The sequence below is a fragment of the Notolabrus celidotus genome, chromosome 10 (assembly GCF_009762535.1).
Source record: "Notolabrus celidotus isolate fNotCel1 chromosome 10, fNotCel1.pri, whole genome shotgun sequence".
NCBI lineage: Eukaryota > Metazoa > Chordata > Actinopteri > Labriformes > Labridae > Notolabrus > Notolabrus celidotus.
Window position 1 is genome coordinate 30,786,060 of NC_048281.1, and position 15,530 is coordinate 30,801,589.

A 15,530-nucleotide genomic window follows, 5' to 3' on the forward strand; every position below is an offset into this window, starting at 1 on the left:
TGAAACCAACCCCATCATGGGGTCACACACTATGGGGTTGGTTGTCACACACTATGGGGTTGGTTGTCACACACTATGGGGTTGGTTGTCACACACTATGAGGTTGGTTGTCACACACTATGAGGTTGGTTGTCACACACTATGGGGTTGGCTGTCACACACTATGAGGTTGGCTGTCACACACTATGAGGTTGGCTGTCACACACTATGGGGTTGGCTGTCACACACTATGAGGTTGGCTGTCACACACTATGAGGTTGGTTGTCACACACTATGGGGTTGGTTGTCACACACTATGGGGTTGGCTGTCACACACTATGAGGTTGGTTGTCACACACTATGGGGTTGGCTGTCACACACTATGAGGTTGGTTGTCACACACTATAGGGTTGGTTGTCACACTATGGGGTTGGTTGTCACACTATGAGGTTAGTTGTCACACACTATGGGGTTGGTTGTCACACACTATGGGGTTGGTTGTCACACACTATGGGGTTGGTTGTCACACACTATGGGGTTGGTTGTCACACACTATGAGGTTGGTTGTCACACACTATGGGGTTGGTTGTCATACACTATGGGGTTGGTTGTCATACACTATGGGGTTGGTTGTCACACACTATGAGGTTGGTTGTCACACACTGTGAGGTTTGTTGTCACACACTATAGGGTTGGTTGTCACACACTATGGGGTTGGTTGTCACACACTATGGGGTTGGTTGTCACACACTATGGGGTTGGTTGTCACACACTATAGGGTTGGTTGTCACACACTATGGGGTTGGTTGTCACACACTATGGGGTTGGTTGTCACACACTATGGGGTTGGTTGTCACACACTGTGAGGTTGGTTGTCACACACTATGGGGTTGGTTGTCACACACTATGGGGTTGGTTGTCACACACTATGGGGTTGGTTGTCCCACTATGGGGTTGGTTGTCACACACTATGGGGTTGGTTGTCACATACTGTGAGGTTGGTTGTCCCACTATGGGGTTGGTTGTCACACACTATGAGGTTGGTTGTCACACTATGAGGTTGGTTGTCACACTATGAGGTTGGTTGTCACATACTGTGAGGTTGGTTGTCCCACTATGGGGTTGGTTGTCACACTATGAGGTTGGTTGTCACACTATGAGGTTGGTTGTCACACACTGTGAGGTTGGTTGTCCCACTATGGGGTTGGTTGTCACACACTATGGGGTTGGTTGTCACACACTATGGGGATGGTTGTCATACACTATGGGGATGGTTGTCACACACTATGGGGATGGTTGTCACACACTATGGGGTTGGTTGTCATACACTATGGGGTTGGTTGTCACACACTATGGGGTTGGTTGTCACACACTATGGGGTTGGTTGTCACACACTATGAGGTTGGTTGTCACACACTATGGGGTTGGTTGTCACACACTATAGGGTTGGTTGTCACACTATGGGGTTGGTTGTCACACACTATGGGGTTGGTTGTCACACTATGGGGTTGGTTGTCACACACTATGGGGTTGGTTGTCACACTATGGGGTTGGTTGTCACACACTATGGGGTTGGTTGTCACACTATGGGGTTGGTTGTCACAATGGTATTTCAATGGGAAAAATCTTTTAAAAAAGGCAGAACTAAATTTGAAAGTTTAATTAGACTGACAAGTGATAGGCCTACATAACTTAATGCATTTTAACATAACATGAGCAAGGACCATGAACAGGAAACACATCTTTAGGCCAGCCTATATGACAACATAAAGAACAAAACAAAAAAGAATAACAGAACATCCTCCACAGAAATTAAAAACAACATTTATTCTGGAGTAAATGGAGACAAGAAAGTTCATCACCAGACTCTTTTAGTCATCAGGACTTACCTTAGGATGTAATATGTACTCGGTGCAATCATTCTCAAGATGGCACAGAACATGCTTCTGCACCACCTGACAGAAGGAAGTATCGACTTTGTATTTTTAGAACAAACTTATGACTTTTAGTTCAGTCAGAAATGTTATTTTAGTTCCAGTATCTCGCTGCCACAACACCTGAAGGCACTTTAGCATTGCTTTCCCATTCAGCTGTGATGTGTGTATCCATATCCTTGTGATGAAACCCCCACAAAACCACCGTACCGGGGGACCCTCATAGCTGCGAAGGTTACATAAACGCAACAGTTTAAGATCTCTTCCCTCTCGTTGTCCCTCCAGTGGCCAGTGGAGGTGTGAAGCTGTGTTTGAACAGGAGTAAATCTGAGAACAGGGCTTGTGTGTACTTGGCAATCCTTTTCTATTTATAAAGCCCAGAGTGTTGTACCAGGCCGGCGTTGATCACAGTCTATTAGCTGCCCTCGCCTCATTTACCAAAGACAAACACGAGCTTAGCTCGAGCTTTGAAGATCCAACAATTAAAACTCCACATTCTGTGCACATTCATATAACAGCAGGAGGGCCGGGGGACAGGGTTTGTTCTGAGCTGTTTGTGTTTTCCACACATTCTTATCAATAGAAGCATTTAAGGTTCACACTGGCTGAGACCGCTCGCTGTCAGAAGAGGCCTGTCGCCGCTGCAGTAAGAATACAGAGAAATGGTTGTTTTTAAATTATCAACAGACATGCGCTGATCCTGTTTTTGTCTGAGCTCGGCTACATGGAGGCCATTTTTTATTGCTGAGTTTTCAGAGAGCTTTTATATCTTATGTTGTAATTAAAGAAGAAACAAGTGCACCCATTTAAAAAACATACTAAATAAAGGAAGGTCATTCACCTTTTCCTGGATCATAATAAAAGTTCAATGTAACTTTATTTTGCACAAGTACAGTTATTGCATGTAAAAAGGAACAAAGACGTCTCTTGTCTGTAAGGCCGAGTGCACACTTTGAAAACTGAAGCCTCATGACGAGTCGGATTTCAGATTGATCACGTATTTTTTTAGGGCCCTGTTGTGACCCTTAGGATCTTTCTTTCTTTCTTTCTTTCTTTCTTTCTTTCTTTCTTTCTTTCTTTCTTTCTTTCTTTCTGTCTTTCTTTCTTTTCTTTCTTTCTTCTTTCTTTCTTTGTCTTTCTTTTCTTTCTGTCTTTCTTTTCTTTCTTTCTGTCTTTCTTTTCTTTCTTTCTGTCTTTCTTTCTTTCTTTCTGTCTTTTTTTCTTTCTGTCTTTCTTTCTGTCTTTCTTTCTTTCTGTCTTTTTTTTCATTATGTCTTCTTCTGTTTCTATCTTTCTTTTTCTGTCTCTTTCTTTCTTTCTGTTTCTTTCTGTCTTTCTGTCTTTCTGTCTTTCTGTCTTTTTCTTCTTCTGTCTTTCTTTCTTTCTTCGTCTTTTCTGTCTTTCTTCTTTCTTTCTTTCTGTCTCTTTTTCTTCTTCTGTCTTTCTTCTGTCTTTCTTTCTGTCTTTTCTTCTTTTTCTGTTCTTTTCTTCTTTCTGTCTTTTCTGTCTTTTTTCTTTCTTTTTCTTTTCTTTCTTCTTTCGTCTTCTTTCTTTCTGTCTTTCTTCTTTCTGTCTTTCTTTCTGTCTTTCTGTCTTTCTTCTTCTTTCTTCTGTCTTCTTCTGTCTTTCTTTCTTTCTTTCTGTCTTTCTTCTGTCTTTCTGTCTTCTTCTTTCTGTTTCTTCTTTCTGTCTTTTTCTTTCTTTCTTGTTTTTCTTCTTTCTTTCTTCGTCTTTCTCTTCTTCTTCTTTCTGTCTTTTTTCTTTCTTTCTGTCTTCTTCTGTCTTTCTTTCTTTCTGTCTTTCTATCTTTCATTCTTTCTGTCTCTTTTCTTTCTTTCTGTCTTTCTTTCTGTCTTTCTTTCTGTCTTTCTTTCTGTCTTTCTTTCTTTCTGTCTTTCTTTCTTTCTGTCTTTCTTTCTTTCTTTCTGTCTTTCTTTCTGTCTTTCTGTCTTCTTCTTTCTTTCTGTCTTTCTTTCTTTCTGTCTTTCTTTCTTTCTGTCTTTCTTTCTGTCTCTTTTTCTTTCTTTCTGTCTTTCTTTCTGTCTTTCTTTCTTTCTGTCTTTCTTTCTGTCTTTCTTTCTGTCTTTCTTTCTTTCTGTCTTTCTTCTTTCTGTCTTTCTTTCTGTCTTTCTTTCTTTCTGTCTTTCTTTCTTTCTGTCTTTCTTTCTGTCTTTCTTTCTGTCTTTCTTTCTTTTTTCTTTCTTTCTTTCTGTCTTTCTTTCTTTCTGTCTTTCTTTCTGTCTTTCTTTCTGTCTTTCTTTCTTTTTTTCTTTCTTTCTTTCTTTCTTTCTTTCTTTCTTTCTGTCTTTCTTTGTACCCAAATAAATTGTCTTTTTGGAACCTTCAACATGCCCCAGAACTCACCAAACTTGGCACACTCATCAGGATTGGCGAAAATTTCAATATCTTGGTGGTCCAGTGCAAAAACTCCCAAAAATGGCTCAATAGCGCCCCCCTCCTTCCAACATGGCACCTTCTCAACATGGTTCAACCTACATGCATGACTTTTTTCCTATATATATCAGGCCAAGACCTACAAAATAGATTCCTAATGTCATGGTGAACTCCCAACAGGAAGTCGGCCATCTTTTTTTCTTCAGTTTTTCAGTCGGTGGCTCATATCAGGCGGTGGCTCACATGAGGCGGTTGCTACAGATGTACGAGGGCCCGTTCATCGCCGCTTGTGGCTTTAATTTTTGTTTTGTTTTTTTAAAGTAATATTTTTGGGCATTTTCTCCTTTAATGGACAGGACAGCTGAAGAGAGTCAGGAAATGTGGGGAGCAGAGAGCAGGGGAGGTCATGCAGGAAATGGTCGAGGCTGGAATCGAATCTGCGACCTCTGTGACGAGGGCTACAGCCTCTGTACATGGGGCGCATGCTTGGACTGCTAGGCCAACAGTGCCCCCAATCACACATTTTTCACTGCGCAGCGTTCAGGGGGTCATCAGTCAGATTAACTTCTGACATGCTAGAAATGTTAGTCACCCAACAGCGTGCTCTCATGCAGCAAAAACAGAGCTGTAAGCCAACTCCCCTTAAGTTTTTTTTTTCCTGATTGCACCTGCAGAAATTGGCAGGTGGTGTTGCAATGCATGATGTGGAAATACACATCAATATGTACTGATCAGCCATAACACTATGACCTCCTGTGCTACCTTATCAGCTATAACCCAATATGACAGACCTACCTTAATGAAGCTTCTACAGTTTCGTTTTTGTTGACCCATCAGATGTTACAGATGAGAACCATCCCTTGCTTCAGTCAAAACTTGAGTCTTGAGGCGCCGTTCGCCTAGTGGTCTAAGCGCCCCATAGACAGAGGCTGTAGTTCTCTTTGCAGCGATTGAACTCCGGGCCCTCCAACATTTGCTGCATGTCTTCCCCCACTCTGCTCCCAGCATTCCTGTCCTATCCTTTAAAGGCGAAAAGCCCCAAAAATATATTTAAAAAAAACTTGAGTCTTATTTTGGAAAGCCATCATTGTTCAACATTGGGGCATGCATCATTCTTATTAGGGATCATGTAACATTACACTTTCTAATCACTGATTTTGGAACACGGCAAACGTTAAAGAAACGAGAGGAACAAGATGGATGGAAACAAAGTTTAACTATCAGTTGTGCAAACATTCATAACAGTTATGAATGGTCCACAGATGGACTCTAGTTTCACTCTGACCTATTAAACTTAATGCAGTTATGTGTTTTCCTTTTATTGTTAACAAAGACAGATGTTTTATAGAGCCAATTAACTGTTGGCTTGTTCACAATCTGATTGTTGATCCAGTTCTCTTCCTGGTCTGATTACTGGGATGGGCGTGTACAAGATTTAAGCCGTTACTTTGATTACAATACAATTTATTCTGATTAAAGGTTATTTCAAAAGTTAATAAAACCAACATTATAAACCAGTTGAACTCTGAAGACAACATGAAGATGAATCTTTAAAACCTTACCGCCTGCATGCCATTATTTTTAAGAAATATTCACAAAAGCCATTAATAAAATCCAGACATGAGTCGTGATATCAGATTGAGAAACATTCAAAGATGTTTCAATTTGTTGCTATTCAAGGCTAAGCTCATTTCCAGTCACCTGCTGTGGTCTTGATTTTTAATTGGACACAATGGGGCCTGTATGACAGCATCAGCGTTTCATAACAAGAGACCATGTACAATGAAAGAGAGAGTGTTTTAACTGCTCCTTCTATAACTGATACTGCAGAGCAAAACAAGTTCTTGAATACTCTAGTGTCTGACTTGTGAGAAAACCTCTGCACAGTTATATTTAATGCAATAAGTACAGGAAATGTGATGTGATTAAAGGAATAATTCTTGTTTTTTTTCCTGCTCCCCTCCTCAGTCTCACACTGGTGGATTGAGACCGAGCCATTAGATGTTTGGTCTCCTCAGTTATGTAACTATTGGATCAATGACATGCTGTAGAGCTGTATCTCACTTGAAGATGGATCGATGAGGGAATTGTCTGCGGATCTTTAATAAACAAGGGCTCTACGGCTTAATTTTCTCCTGTCAGTTTACAGCCGCTTTGATTGATCACGTACAGGGACGAGCAGACTGGCGGCGGCGGCGGCGGCGGCACTTACAGCACGTTCACTGTTACAACCATGAAATGATTCTCCATCTTTAAATGCCCTATCTTACTGTTGAGCAGCCAGGGTACTTTACACTGATGTCAGCTGTATTCCTGTTGACTATTTAGTGTTTTCAAAGGTGAAACGCCTTAGTAATGCTGAATCCACACGCCTGGCAACACGTCCGTGAAATCACTTCTTGTGGGAGTGCATTGAGGCCCAGTTTAAGACTCCTGCTTAACAGACCATAGAAGAAGAATATCTTCCCCCCCGCTGATGTGCAGAGGACTCTGTCTCCACTGTCCTCCCTTTGTGGCGGCAGATGTCTGTGCTGCTGAAGCAGATGAAGCAAACACTCAACAACTGTGTACTCATCAAACAATATGTTGTTGCTTATGCAGATTCTCAGCATTGGAGTGTTTTGTATTTGCATGCCAAAAAGGAGGGGAGGGGGGCACTTGTTTTTTGTAATTAGGACAAGAAGTTTTGAGTGACACTTCACGGTTGGACGTGCAGACGGAGCGTCTGATGTTTTCCTTCCGCTGCAGATTTGTCCTTTCCACATTCGGCCCGAGCAGACAGACGGACGGGGAGCGATTATTTGATAGTGACAAGTTCAATGTGCAGTGCTCAGCACCCCGAGAGAGGGTGACATTTCGGCTGTCCAAAAGGACACGCTGAGTGAGCCGTGTACCAGTGAGGCGGCATTTACGCCTCATTGGGGCGGCTTGTCACTAATCGATGCTACAGCCTCGCAGCATAAATCTCTCCTGTTGTTTTTATGTAGGAGTGATTGTTGTGGGATTTTTTTTTTTCCTCCATCGCCCACTCTGAATGGTTTAGCTGGAGAGGAAAACATCAGTCATTTTTTGTTACCTGGAAAGAGAAACTAGTGTTCTAAAATTGGACAAGGAGAATGTGTTAGTGCCGGAGAGGCTGAATGAATGTAAGCACTTGTAAGAGACTATTACAGAGTTGATAAATATTGAGTCCTCCATTACAGTCTCTTGTATTGTCTTGTGTGAACATTTTTTGTATTGATCTATGAGAATATTAAAGTTTATTTGTTCTGAAAATAAACAGGAGCAGGAGAGAGACTCTAACAATAACATATTGCACAGAAACAACAGAAATGCTCGGTGTTAATTAAAACTGTTCAAACGATAAGACTAGATATTACTGTGATAGAATATGAGCCAACTACTCGATGAACCTGCTTTCATAAGGTTAAAGGAAGTGAAAGATATCCTGGGAGTCTTACAAGCTACAGTCAGGACTAATGAGCTCAAGCAGTAAACTTTATCACAGCTTAGTATTTTCTACTAAGCAAATGACTACAACTCTTAACGCAACAGAAGAACACACAGGTCTCTGTTGTGCAACTCTCTTTCAAACGAAGGTTAAAGAAAGCTGAAGAAGTTTAGAACTAGAATTCAAGTCAGTCTACTACGTATGCAAACATGCTAACTAACTTCTATTATTCTTTGATTGAAGGAGTTTTAGATTATATGCTGTCTAATTTCAAAAGGTGTACTGTCTTTTGAAGGATTGAAGGCATTGGAGGAAGATGCATCAGCTTGTAGATGCTTTGACTGGAACGTGCTGCTGCTGATTTTGGCCAGGACACTCTTTTAAAAGAGATTCTTAATCTCAAAGAGGTTTTCCTGGTTAAATAAAATATAGATTTGAGGGCCACTGGTGGCCTAGCGGTCTAAGCGCCCCACATACAAAGGTTATAGTCCTCGATGCAGAGGTCGCCCCTCTGTTGCATGTCTTCACCCGCTCCCTACTCCCCACATTTCCTGTCTCTTCAGCTGTCCTGTCAATGAAGGAAAAAAGGAAATAAAATAAAATATAGATGGAAAAAATACATTAAAGCTCCTGTGAGGAAAGTTCTATTTGTATCAATTTTGTACATTAAATATATCATCCTTCTTTCTTTAAATTTTCAAACATATCGCTCATCAGGAATCTTTTGCATGCACAATGTTAAGTAGAAAACAGGTCTGTTAAAGCAGAATGTACCTGCACGGGCTCTTACACTGCAGCAGCAGTTTCAGGCATTGCAAATAAAGCTCCAGTGAGGAACTTTCATTTGTGTTGATTTTGGCGCCCCCTGTAGACAAAGCAGTACCTCCTTTTTCTTTGCTGATCACATGTGAAAGTCATGTTTTCAGCGTCAGAGAAACAAGAAATGTAGGAAGAGAGAGGGGGAATGACTTGCACCAAATCATGTTGAGATCTTGAATCGATCCTACGACCAGCACAGCAAGGAGTACAGCCTCTACCTCTACCAGCATGGCTGAACTGTTGCTCCAGAAAATCGTCTTTTCTAACAAAAAACACACCCTTGGTTATTATAACACTAAAACATATCACTGTTTAGAAATCTCTATCATGGAAAATGTTACAAAGTTGCATGCAGTTCATTTACTTGACTGACACCTACCCCTGCCAGTGGTTTCAGACATTAAAAAAACTTTTAAGAAATATGAGTCTTAGTGCTGATGGTCTTGTTTGCTTTTGAGGTGCATAGATAGACATCTTTAGTTTTAGTCCGTTTCATATCTAACTAAAAACTCCCCACAGGAGCTTTAAGTTACTGTAATAATAAAAGACATGTTCATTCCACAAAACGATGATGTTGCACGTCTTACATGAACTGTCTCTCCTAATAATGTGGCATGTGAAGAACAGTGAAGTCTATTTGTTGTATTATACTGTAACATCACACTGAAGGGGATTTCTGTGTTGTTTCCTCAGATTATGTACGCTGCTGTGGACTGTACTAAAGGACAGAGCCATGAGCTGTGTAAGCAGGAAGGGGTGGATGGCTACCCGACATTTAACCACTACAACTACGGCAAGTTTGTGGAAAAATACTCCGGAGATCGAGGGGTAAGTGGAACTACATCTACATCTACATCTCATCAGTCCACAGTCTAGTTCATCATCCTTAAACTGTTCATATACTCTTAAACGCAACATAATAAATGAACATAGTAAAGATGGAGAATAGTATACACACAGGATGTCTCTCTGCAAAGCTAAGGACTATAAATCCTGAAAGCCAGAGTGAAATACCAGCTTGATCACAAAGAGTATTCTCCAGTTCACACAGTTTTTCAGCTTTTGGACAAACGGATCAGGTCTCCAGTCAGCCGGTGGGTGTTATCCTGAAATGTGCGTGGGTTCAAATTTAAATGATTTTGCCCCCTGACTGAACCTAAAGAGTCAGACTAGTTGGAGTGGGGATTTTGAAAGGCTCATAATGTGCTTCCAGCTTTGCATTGCAAATGAACGTAGATCATTATTAGCAGCTGATCCACACGGAGAAGCCAGAGCCAGATTCTGTGAAGGAACAGGAAGTGACACAGGAAATTATTCATTGGCAGTTGCTGATGTCGCAATGTCTTTTATGTTGCTCTCTCTGAAATGTGTGATTTTCAGAGGGCTTATCTGACACAACATCTTTGTAGAAGTATCTCTAGTAATACAGCTATCAGCCAAAAGACCGGTCTGTGTGAGGTCAGTCCTCTTTGGGAGACACAGCCCACATACTGGATCCATCCGACCTCTTAAAGACTCGACTACAACATGTGGATTCTACTTTCACTGAGTGTGTTTATGTGCTCATAAATCTGAGTTATGATCTGGTTTTCAGAGTTATTGGCTCATTTTTCCTTTAATCAATCCCTGTGTGGGGCTTTGTATTTAACAAACAATAACAAAACAAAAGAGTCCTTTGAAAATGTCTTTTTCTTTGTTTGATATCCACCATGTAAATGTGTTACTGCCACTACCAATCCAGAAGATTATTACTGCAAACTGCATCACAGAGAGCAGATGTGATAATTTGACCAATCACTAGTCTTATAAAATTGTCAGACCCTTGTGGTGAGTCGGAGTTTGCTGAGCCAGAATCAGAAATGCTTAATTTACCCCGGTGGAGCATTCAGGCGTTGCAGTTGCTCTTAAACAAATTTAAATATGACACATTTTGGGAGGAAAAAATGTACGGAAGAAAAATGTAAAATATGTGAATTATTTATATAACACAATGTAAAAAGAGAAATAGAAGTGAAATAAAAAAATATGGCATAAGTTCATACAGAATAAGAAATCTATGAAACATGTCCAGATATTTACATTAAATTCAAGAAAAAGGTGCAGAGAAAATAGATTAAGGTGAAATAAGGGGATTTAAAAAAACATGCTGGAATTGTTGTTGAAATTAATGGTAAATGATAACATTGTTAAAATAACATATTCCAAGCAGAGTTGGATTCCTGAAAGAATATGTATATAGTACCTTTCATACAAATCAAATGCGATTCAAAGTGCTTTAGAGCAATTGAAAAAATAATAATAATAACAAAATGATGATAAAAATCGAATATATCATGACTAAACATTAAATATTATTATTAATTAATAGATAAACCATGACTAGTTAAGAGAATAAAAAAAGATAAAGGTAAAAGTCTAAGATAAATAAAAGTAATAAAAAAGCAACAAAAAATTGTAATAAGATAATACAAATTGAAGAGTTAAAAATAAATAAAACAATAGAAAATTAAAATAAATATAAAATGCTAAATTTAATTAGATTAAGACCAAAGGCCTTATTTAGATCTTGGTACAAAAAACAAATGCAAAGATTATTTAACTGAAGCAAATATTAAGATTATTAGTAATGTGTTTATTGCAGGTATTATTGTAACTAAGGCCGTCAGATTTAGAGTTAATGGCAATGTGATTAGGTTCCAAAATGAACACGTTTTGGTTTTTTTTGATTGCATGCTATTTTGACCCTTTTTCCCCACCATAGTTATAACCTTTGCAGTGTCTTCCTGCTTCCTGCTGCTATTTTAATGGCAATAACAACACCACTGTACTTTTGAATGATGCCAACTCCCAGATGTCTCAGTTGACAAATCAAAAGTAATATGCTCTGTGTAGAATGAAGTTCAAAGATCATTGAAGTACTTTGAGTTTTAGTTACCACCTATGAGCTAAGCATACAGGTGCAGCAGTTCAGACAGAGTGTGTTAACCACCACAGACCTGTAGGTAAAGTGAAGAAGTGAACTACAGCGCTGCTAAATGGGTGACAGCTTGAAAATAAGCTCTTTATTGGCTCACTGTTTAAGCAGGACCACTGAAGCTCTTGTCTTTTTTAAGAAGTATTCTTCTGAGTATCTTCAGTTCAAAGAGTTTGGATGTTTGTGCCTCTTTGCATCCTTCCTGTTTCTCCTCTTCGCCACAAGAGGACTGAGTTATTATACCAGCTGAATTATTTATAACTAAACTGGATAATGAAGGTCAGAGGTCATCCCGCAGTTCAGCCTAAACTTAAGTGGAGTGTTCAACAGTTGGCAGCAGACAACAATGCAGCAGATCAACCTTGAACTCCCCAATATTTGGATTCTGTGTTCATGTCTCTTATCTCTGCGCTGTCAGGCTTGTTGAGATAATGTTTAATGGTGGGTCTGTGATCTCTATTAGATCAGACAGAGGCTTTTCAAGAGTGAGCAATCGCCTCGTGTTGTGAAACCATCGCTGAAACTTTTCTCTCTCTCTCTCCTCAGGAGGCGGGGTTCATCGGTTTCATGCGCAGCCTGAGAGGACGCGATCAGGAAAAAGTCGGCAAAAAGAAGGAGGAGCTCTGAGGTCGAGCGTGCAGGGAGGGAGGAGGGCGGGAGGGTGGGCGTGGCACTGCACAGTTTTGTCATTGCACTGTGACCCTTGACCCCTTGACAAGGGCCCTATCAGCACTGACGTGGGAGACTTGATGACCTCAGTGAAAGGTTATTTTTTATACTGTGGTGATCACGTTTGTAACAACACCAACCGAGAATCAGACCGACCACTCAAGACCTTTTTTTTTTTCTTTGTTGGGGGGGAGGGGGGGATTTTGACAGATGTTTCTGAATACACATACAGGTTTTTTTCTTTTCTGCCCAAACACTGTGACAGCGTATGTGAAAGCTACACCCTATACCGTATCTATGCAATACTGACTCCTTCCTGTGCAGCGGGGGTTTGGACTGATGGCGGGTGGCGGTGGGCGGATGGTGGGTAGCGGGCATCATTGGTTGGAGGTGGAGGCTTCGCTCACATGACATGGGGTCCTAATCCTGGTGGAAGACACATTTTGATTCCTGACATACACCTGTCTGTTCCAATATTTTTGTACAGAAGTCTCACGTCTAAAAGCCAGAACCATCCAGAGTATTGATTGAACACCTTCACAGATCACTTGAAACACTACATAAGAAAACCCTGTCACTGGTTGAACTGGTACTAATCGTACTGTAGCAGCTGAAGGAGGTGAAATCAGGGCCATGGTGGATACTCTGCATGGTTCTGGGCTCTTAAAGTGGGATTTAGATGGGACTTAAGTTTCTTTGTGTTTGCTGAAAACTGTGGCCTTAAAGTTATAGAAATGAATAATGCTGGATTTGCAGAACTATAAAAAAAGAAATGCTGAATGGAATCAGAGGCCTGGTGCCCTTGGTATTCTCTCCGGTCGTGCACCAGAGCACGTTTAAGAAGAAGAAGAAGAAGAAGAAGAACAAAACATGCCAAATATTCCTGCCCTCATTGTTTCCATGCTTCACACATTTCCAAATATTCACAACATTCACATCTACCGTGGCATTTTTACCTCGTGTACCTCCTCTGTTGACTAAGATTTCATCAATGTTTTAACAAGGTTAGGACTCATTTAAATTTAGAAGCATGGCAGAGGCTCACGTTTGGTGGTGGCTGAATATTGCATGCAGATCAATCTGATGTCCGAGTTCTGAATCTTTATTTGCGTCCACTGAAGCAACCGTGGATTACACACACTTACTCATACTCTGTCACTGCATCCACACGCCGTCGAGGGAGGCGTTGTAATAATTCAAATAATGTACATCCTCTCTGTGATCTTTACCTCTGGGTATTCAGGGTTTTTGTTCAGTCCGTTTTAAAACCATTTGTTGAGGCCACACCAATGAGCCCACTCTGGACGGTTTCCTCTCTGCCTGCTGGGAATGATCAGCTTCAGTTAGCTTGAACGCTGCTCTCTCGTGTCTTTTATCAAACACCCAGGGATTCCTTCATAACACATCCAAGAAATAATGACGTTTTAAGTACGTGAAGTCGTCTCTAGCAGCATGATACCATCGATTCACGGTCATCATATCACCGTTATCTTTGTGGCCATTACTTTCATACTGTGTGTGTTTCAAATCCAACGCTTCGGCCACTATAAATATTTAAACCGCTGATGTGTAGCTGATCTTGTGTTTTATTATTCAAGACTTTGGTTTCTTTCATTATGAATAAGGTTCTCAGGGATAGCGAAACACAATTAAAGGGAACTGGTTTGTTTGTAATTTTTGCATTCCAGCAGAATCATTTTGAGCCCTTCTTCGGTCACCAAATTAAATATCGTTTACATTTGTATCCCAATAAAAGAACGTAGAACTGTCCTTTTTATCTGTGTGAGATCATGACATCATGTGTTGACTGAATAAGACATATTGTCAGTCGGTGTTACTGAGCCGTTCCTCATCAAACGTTATCTTTGTGATCTTAGTGGACTCATTCCCAGTGAGTGTGTCAGATGTTCTGGCTGGCATCAAACACTTCCTGTGTTCAGAGCTCAGTCTGGTTATTTTTTGTATTCATGGTATGGAGGAGCACTTTGAGTGAGTGCTGTTCACAGTTAGACGTTGACATATTGCTGTAATTAGGTGTTAATTCTCCTCCTCCTCCTGGGGGAACAATAACCTCTGTTTACTTCGTCCCTTTACTTTGGCCCTCACAGTGACATCACGTTTGTTCAATAATAGAGAGGCCGCCTCTGTCTTTATCCCAAAGGTTTCCATGTTGTGTCGGATATATATCACACTTATGCCAAGAAGTCATTGTTGCCTTTGTTTGATTTATTTTTCTTCTCTGTGCCCAGCCATACGTACAGTTTGCCCTTTTCAGTAAGGACCTTCGAGATAAGAATAAAAATAAAGATACAAGTTTTCAAAAATGTGTGTCCTTGTATTTCTTTGAATTTTCACTCTGCTCTGCTTTTATTGTGACCGCTGAATTTTGAGGCACATCAGGGGTGTGGTTCTGGGCTGTGTGGTATTCAAAACTTGATCACTCCAACACTTTGATCCACGTCCACAACTACTGAGTCACTTGTGACTTTGGTACTGGGGTGGAACTATCAATAAACTTGACTCAGGACACAGAAGACTCAGGAGAATGTGAAGGCTAAGATTGAAACAGTTTAAGTAGACTCAATCAGAGGGGCTGGTGGCCTAGCGGTCTAAGCGTCCCACATACAGAGGCTGCAGTCCTCGTCGCAGGGGTCGCCGGCTCGATTCCCAGTCAGTCGACCATCTCAATCAATCAATCTTTATTTGTATAGCGCCAAATCACAACAAACGTTATCAAGACGCTTTTACAAACATAGGAGGTCTAGACCACTCTATGTCAAATTATGAACAGAGATCCAACTTCAAGACAGGGTAAGACTAAGTCTGACCCCACCTTAATCCATCATGAGCATTGCACATCGCAGTATTTAGCTAGTTACAGTGGTGAGGAAAAACTTCCTTTTAACAGGCAGAAACCTCAGGCAAAACCAGACTCATGTTAGACAGCCATCATGCCTCGACCGAGTTGGGTCTCCTGCATGTCTTCCCCCGCTCTCTACTCCCCACATTTCCTGTCTCTGTTCAGCTGTCCTATAAAATGAAGGCATAAATCCCCAAAATATAACTTAAAATAAAAAAAAGTAGACTCAATCAAGGAGAAATGACAGAAACAGTACTCAGTCAGAAGAGTTCAGTGCAATGCCAAGTCAGGTCTGTCAGACAATCCCTCTGACGTGGTATTTACCCCTAAAGATGACACCAAAGTTAGATACTCATACCTAGACGATGATTAACACAACAATTCGAAGAAGGACGGTGTTCTAGCCTGGAGACACTGAGTCTGTCAAAACATCAGAATCAGAATCAGAAT

At 40.7% G+C, this 15,530-nt stretch overlaps 1 protein-coding gene across 1 annotated transcript in view; it reads left to right on the forward strand.

Moving 5' to 3' along the window:
• pdia5 (protein disulfide isomerase family A, member 5) overlaps positions 1 to 14,544 on the forward strand; it is a 109,519-nt gene extending 94,975 nt beyond the window's left edge. Inside the window, exons 16-17 of the mRNA XM_034693741.1 lie at positions 9,271 to 9,405; positions 12,098 to 14,544. Coding sequence (XP_034549632.1) covers positions 9,271 to 9,405; positions 12,098 to 12,178 — 216 coding nt within the window. The 3' untranslated portion in view covers positions 12,179 to 14,544. The remainder of the gene's footprint in view (positions 1 to 9,270; positions 9,406 to 12,097) is intronic.
• Positions 14,545 to 15,530: the final 986 nt, after the last annotated feature.